Here is a 7,500-nt window from a genome sequence, read left to right as displayed (position 1 = left end):
TTGTTGACTCAGTGAAGTGGCCAGTCCAGTGTCATTACTGTTGAGTTAGTAAAGTGTCCAGCTGGTATCATTACTGTTGTTGATAGAGTACATTGTTCAGTGCAGTGTCTTTACTCTTGACTCAGGTGTCAGTATCATTACTGTTGACTCCGTAAAGTGTATCTGGTGTCATTATTGTTGACTCAGTAAAGTGTTCAATCCAGTGTCTGTTGACTCAGTAAAGTGTTCAATCCAGTGTCATTACTGTTGACTCAGTAAAGTGTTCTATCCAGTATTATTACTGTTGACTCACTAAAGTGTTCAGTGCAGTGCCATTATTGTTGACTCAGTAAAGTGTATCTAGTGTCATTACTGTTGACTCAGTAAAGTGTTCAATCCAGTATCATTACTGTTGACTCACTGAAGTGTTCAGTGCAGTGCCATTATTGTTGACTCCGTAAAGTGTATCTAGTGTCATTACTGTTGACTCAGTAAAGTGTTCAATCCAGTGTCATTACTGTTAACTCCTTACAGTGTTCAGTGCAGTGTGTTGACCCATAACAGTGTTCAGTGTCTAATCCAGTGTCCTTACTGTTGACTCAGTAATATAAGTGTTCAGTGCAGTGTGAGTGTCATTACTATCCCTCGACTTCTGTTTTGTACTGTCTGATACTGTCTGATACTGTCTGTCATGCTGCTAGTCCTGGCATCTTCACTAACACTATACTGTATGTGCTACTGCCTCTCTGGTGAAGTATCTGCTTTCTTAAGACTACTTCTTGTGAGGTATCCTTATCACCACTGCTAAGTCTGCTACACCCATAGTCCTCCTTGTACAACTACAGTATGTAGCACTTTACACTCTATGAGTTTATTGAATCCACAGCCAAAAACTGGCATAGGGCCATCCTCATTCTTGAGTTGTCAGACTTGTTTTTTTCTGTATTAGACTAAAACACATGCCAATCATCAATGCAATTTTAAAAATATTCCATCGCTGAATTTCATTCATGATTAAAGATTCATATTTCTAAGTGAATTATCCTATTAAGTTACAACTTTATAGCCTCCACCATCACTTTAGAGTGTAAGAAAGGGTTGAAGTTTGGTTTGGTTTGACTTTGTAACAAAAGAACCCTAGAGACATTACGGGTACTTGCAACTTGTAACAGCACCAGTCTTCTTACAGGAAAACCGGTTATCTTTTGGTGATTGACAAAAACAAAAAATCATTTTGCTACAAAAAGCCTTGGCTTGTCTAGGCCAGTAGAGCCATTGTACAGTTTGTTGGCTCAACCACATGTACTTGCCCTCTCAGTGACGCTAGAGAGGGGAGGGGTGTGGGTGGGCTTTGACTTGTTATAGAGGGTCTGGTCATTTGTGCTGATGAGAGATAAGCAGGCTTTGGTCCAGCAGCTGTTTCCTACTAGTGCACACACTCCACACGTCAGACTAGGGCCTCAGCTTCTCTCCCACAAATCCATGCTGTCACTCTCTATGTGTGTTCCCTCACTCTCCACACCACATCAGACATTAAGTAGACATATGTCACATGGTAGACACACACACACACACACACACACGTACATTAACATTATCGCATCAAACAAATTAGATTTTTTTTGCATGTGTTGCTATAAACCCTTTCAACAAGAAAAACAAAAACAATGCTTGAACATTCTATTTTCTACTTCCGCTGCAATAAGATAACATGCGGAAAGTTAAAACGGAAACCTTGTGGGAACAACTATGTTGATAATGGAACTCTCTTGAAACGGTCTGTATCCATAATGAGTTGTGTGTGTAAACTGACGGTGTGTGTCTCCCTCCTGTGTTTAGGTACGTACCAGGGCCAATGGGTGGGCGGCATGCGGCACGGTTACGGGCAGCGTCAGAGCGTCCCGTACGGGATGGCGGCCGTCATCCGCTCCCCGCTACGCACCTCTATAAACTCCCTCCGCTCCGAGCACAGCAACGGCTCCGCGCTGCTGCCCGACAGGATGGGGGGAGCGCCGGGGCCAGCAGGGGGCGCTCCAGGCGGCAGCATGGCCACGAGCCCGTCGGTGTCGCGCGGCGGCTTCGTCCTGACGGCCCAGAGCAGCGAGACGGAGCTCCTGGGGGCGGCCAAGAGGCGCGGGCTGTTCCGGCGCTCGCTGCTGTCGGGCCTGAAGCTGCGCAAGTCCGAGTCGCGCAGCTCGCTGAGCAGCCAGAGGAGCAAGCAGAGCTCGTTCCGCAGCGAGGCCGGCATGAGCACGGTCAGCTCCGCGTCCAACGCCTCCGACGTCAACTCCACCATCAGCCTGGGAGACGGCGAATCGGAGCTGGCCGCCGCCGAGGTCGTCCCCGACGACGTGGATGCCACGGCGACCGAGACGTACGCGGGCGAGTGGAAGAACGACAAGCGCACGGGCTGCGGAGTTAGCCGGCGCTCTGACGGACTGTGTTACCAGGGCGAGTGGCTTAGCAACAAGCGCCACGGATACGGATGCACCACATTCCCCGACGGAACCAAAGAGGAGGGCAAGTACAAACAGAACATTCTGGTGAGCGGCAAAAGGAAGAACCTCATCCCGCTCCGTGCCAGTAAGATCCGAGAAAAGGTGGACCGAGCAGTGGAGGCCGCGGAGAAGTCAGCGGACGTCGCCAAGCAGAAGGCCGAGATCGCACAGTCCAGGTGAGCAGGATCTCATCAAGAGATGGTCCTCTGGTTACCTCCGCCAAGGAGGCTATGTTTTCATCAGGGTTTGTTTGTTTGTCTGTTTGTTAGCAAGATAACTCAAAAGGTTATGGATGGATTTCGATGAAACTTTCAGGAAAGGTCTGAAATGACCCAAGGAAGAACCTATTAAATGTTGGAAGAACCTATTGAGTGATCCGGATCACCGTTTGGATATAGGAGGAAGTTATGGGGTCTGCGCTCTCGCTGTACTTTTCTAGTTAAAGGGGAACTATGCAGGATTGGCAATTTCATCTCTGGTTTCAGTTTCGTTTTTCGTTTTCGCTCGTTTTATGCTTGCATTTTCTCTGCAGAGCTTCCCCGACAGCTTTAGCGTGTATATTTATACATGTATAGGCTATATTTAAATATATAAATGGCAAGCGTGGTTCTTCGTCTCAGACTTCCAGATGTAAACAAGGAGCGATCGTCTCCTGCAGAAAGTTGCATAGGGTCTCTTTAATTATGGGAAGCTTTTCAGTTGGAAATATATACAATGTCAGGGGTCAGGTGGATCATTGGACCTACAGTATCTGTGGCTGGACTAGCTAAGCGATGATGAGTGTGGCGGGTTACTGGCACCCTTGCTTGCTTCATGGAAACTCATTAGTCCTCATTTTCCAAGGCCTTTGGAGGAATGCACAGGGATCTCTTGGTATAACCTTATAAGAAGAGTTTGGTACCCTAGCCAGACACACTAAAAGCCTGTATCTTTGCCTTTTTAACTGAAATAAGATGATCATTGTGGAGGGTCTAAGCTAGCATGAGCCTCAAGAATAGAATGGGTCCTGTTATGAGTCTGTATTCCAGAATCAGTTGTTCTATGGGGTTCTGTCTGTTGGGAGTTGCTTCTTATATGCTTATAGCTCAGCACATGCTCTTTGGTTTGGAGTTATTTGGGTCATTCCTGAAGGCACATAAGCAGGAGGAAAAAAGAGAGAGAGAGATAGGGAGGGAGGAGGAGTGAAGAAAGAGGGGGAGAGAGAGAGAGAGTGAGAGAGAGAGAGAGATTTCCGCATTATGCCAGCAGTGTTGGCTTGCAGCCGGAGAGGCCAGCATGACAGAGATGGGAAAGGGCCAACTCTATCTCTCTCTCCCTCTTTATCTGTGTGCAGTGCACGCAAGCGCACACACACACACACACACACACACACACACACACACACAGGCATGCACACACAGATAGAACAATCTAATGTATCATATTTTTACTCCTACCCCTTGCTTTTAAGCACCACCTTGGTTTTGAGTTGCTCCTCAAAACAGAGTTACAGGTGGCAGGTGGTGAGAACCGAACCACATGTTTATATTCAGCAAGTAAGTAGCCTAGTGTTCCCTCGGGGTTTCACCATTACCGATTTGTACTAGTTGACACATTTTTCATAAGAGTTGTCGACGTGCTAGCACAGTACTGATTTTGACAGCAGTCTACAGCACTGACTTGTGATCCAGTGATTCATCAGTCGAATAGTAGCTTAGCCTCCTCATGCCAATTATTTAGAGTGTACATTCTTAAACAGCTATTTTAACTACATATAATGAGGACTGCAGACCAAGCTGGCGGCTTGTACGGCCCTCTGGATAAGGGTTTCTCCAAAAGTCCTCTGAAGCTGACCCATCTTTGCCCATAAGGAGATTCCCATCTTTTTGTAAGGCAAACTTCAGAGGTCTATTGGCTAGTTAACTTATTGGCTAAAAAGCACAGTGTAATCATCAGATATTCCCATAAGGAGGCGCAATCCTGGTAGTTAGAATTTTACCTCTGGATCACACACAGTGTGACTGACAGTGCCAGTGTCATTTGCTATTTGTTTTCAAACAAATTTAGTGTTGATGTGACTTGTAGCTGTAGCCTGGCTATCCTATCACCAGACTAAGTTCAAGCTTTTGAGATTGAACATAAGTCTGGGGAGTCTCCGCTGTATTTCTACTGCACAAGAGGCATGATCAATGGGCATAGTTCAAATGAATGTGCTCTTGGATAGTCCTTCAACCAATCATACAATCCGAGTGCACCTGGTGGATAAGCCAGTTTGTGATTGGTTCCAACAAAAGTGGAAAGGGAGCAGGAGAGATAAGCATATAGGTTTCCAGCTTGAGCTGCATGGCGAAATCCAATCGCCGGCAGATTGGGCTGGCTTTACCCAGTCTAACTTGTAGCCTTGTAGTGTTACGGCACCTTTGTAGCCTGGGTGTTCCCATCCTTCCTTGCGCGCGATTTGATTCACGCTGCTAAGGCAGCCTGGAAACTACTGCCCTAATTTTTGCCTCAGATAGGGGACCAATCACAGAACGGGGAAAGCAAGACGATGATGAGCCATTCACAGACGCATTTCATAGACATCCGTGGCGCCCAATGAACGGATCTGGGCATTTTTTTCCAAATACGAGAAATGTAACGTTTGGTTGCCAGACCACGTCTCATTGAGGGTCTTGTGGTCTGATGGTACCACTGGTTTGTTGGTAGCTACTACTGATGGTACTACTGATTTGCTATGCATTTTGACGCAGTGTTCACGCACAAGTTGGGTTAGGCCCATCTTGTCCCATGGGTCTGCATACTCGATATGTAGGCCTACACACCACAAAACAACAACAACAACAAACAACAAACAATTGAGCTTCCTGCAAATTCTATTCTATTCTAATCGTTTAGGCTTTGAGATGTAGCAGTGCAAGAAGCTGTTATAGCTTTGGCGCTTGGAACTCAGGCTTGACTCCAGAGTCTTTGTCTCTGTCATTTTGGATACATACAGTACTGTTCCATTCATGTTATACCTGCCCTATACTGGGATAGACACTGGAAGAACTAGAAGACTTATACTGTGGAATAGACACAGATTTGATCAAGTTATTGTGTTGCCACCTGATTTGATTGGCTCACTAAACTACAATAACACAGTGTTTTATGCAAGTTAAAAGAAGCAAAACCATAGTAATGCCATATTAACTGCCCCTGTGTATTAACCTCATAGCTGAAGCAATTTTGCAAAATCAATGTGTAAGGTATATATAGGCTAATAGTTGGGAAATTATGATAATCAACACTGCCCCCCATACAGAGCAACCAACACTACTGACTTTGTGATTAGTAGATGTGGCACATCAGGCCAAAACACAACATGTAAACAAACATCAGTTGAGAGCTGCAACTTCATATCCTGGCCGGACTACCACCTTTGTAACACATTTATTTCATTACATCAGGAATGTCATTATTTACTGAGTTTAATTAAATTACCTATCATCTCGCTGCTGCTATTCATGTCACTAGTCTACTCAGTAGTCCTACGCTCCATGAATCATTTCAGTTTTTGAAATAGGTTTTCTGTTATGGTAGGAAGTGTCATGAATTGTAGGCCTATGTAATCATTGTGCTGTGGCCTGTCCCTAACATCATCAAATCTTGTTCAGTCAGTTGTCCGAAGTCCTGAATCTTAATTTTGATTTTGCATATTTTGTCTGCTTGTTTAATCAAGTGTTCTTAATCTGGTATTAAGATTAAAAAAAGATGGTATTGTTTTAAAATATAGAGATTTATCTGCATGGTGCTTTCTCACAAAACCATTTAATTTGATGAGTTAGAGTAAGAGTTTGACTTATTTTAAGATATCTTATGTTAAAAAAAAACAAGCAAAGTTTGGCGACCAGTGTATTAAGCAAATTTGTCTTGATCAGAGTCAAACTCTATTAAAAATTAATCAACATTATCTTACGAGAAAGCACTAGATAAGTCTGTTTAAACTAAAAACCACCATTTTAAAATAAGATTAATAACACTTGTTGTTTTGCAGTGAATACCTTAGAGTGAGAACTATTTCTTCTTTCATGGTTCATCCTGGCAGGACTAATCTCATGTTGACATGTTTCATTAAACTGCAAGACATTTGACCTTTAAATGTCATGCATTTGTGCTTAAATGTCCACCAGCCCAGTGCTCAACTGTGGCATAAGTCTCTCCATGTGGTCCCTGGATAAAACATAAATGGCCATTAGCAGCTTGGTAGAATACAGTACATATTGTGTACCATTGAATGCATTGAATTAACTGTCATGCTTTTCATTTTCTGGACATACTGTAAGTTTGAATTCACTTCTCAATTTGTGGATAAAATTAACTAATTTTATAGAGTAAAGTAATTTTGTCCAAGTAATAAATGTAGTTAGCCCACATATTTGTGTGGTTCAAAATGCAGCTGGAAGGGATTGAGCATAATACATTATGTGTGTTACAGAATGGATTTCTTGTATGAACAAGGATCAGCTACAGAAAAAAGGAGATGTGGTTTTATTACATACAGTATTGCAAGACATTTCAAATACACCAAAGTCAGCAGTCGGCAGGTTACTAAGTGCATTTTGTCCAGGGAAGCAAGGTTTTTTTCTTTTTTAAAAGTTTTCTGCAAATATATTCATCTTAATATATATGAAATATACTGTATTTATTCGTGCACGAAAGGTATCTGGCCCAGGAAAAAAATAAGAGACCTCTGCTCTTTTTTCTGATATCCTTCTTCTGTTGCGGAGTAACATTCAAATGAGTTAACGGTCATATTCAAATCTCTTACCGTAACTTGAAAGTTGGGCTGTGGAAGGATGTAGAAGATCTATCTATCTATCTATCTATCTATCTGTCTATCTGTCTATCTGTCTATCTGTCTGTCTATGTCTATTTTATTGCATCCACTCTCACCCCATACTGCAGTTGTTGCTAGGACACGTGGACAGGAGGAAAGCTATACCACAGATTGCTTTGGTCCCAATACTGACCTCATCTAACCTCTCACATACACACATTATAACAC

General features: G+C 43.4%; 1 protein-coding gene across 1 annotated transcript in view; it reads left to right on the top strand.

Moving 5' to 3' along the window:
- jph3b (junctophilin 3b) overlaps window positions 1–7,500 on the top strand; it is a 25,207-nt gene that overhangs the window by 8,914 nt on the left and 8,793 nt on the right. The window contains exon 2 of the mRNA XM_062548341.1: window positions 1,819–2,653. Coding sequence (XP_062404325.1) covers window positions 1,819–2,653 — 835 coding nt within the window. The remainder of the gene's footprint in view (window positions 1–1,818; window positions 2,654–7,500) is intronic.

Source organism: Sardina pilchardus, chromosome 10 (genome assembly GCF_963854185.1).
Source record: "Sardina pilchardus chromosome 10, fSarPil1.1, whole genome shotgun sequence".
In the NCBI taxonomy this organism is placed as follows: domain Eukaryota; kingdom Metazoa; phylum Chordata; class Actinopteri; order Clupeiformes; family Clupeidae; genus Sardina; species Sardina pilchardus.
Note: the sequence above shows the minus strand (reverse complement) of the source record. Positions and strands in the feature narration are given on the sequence as shown.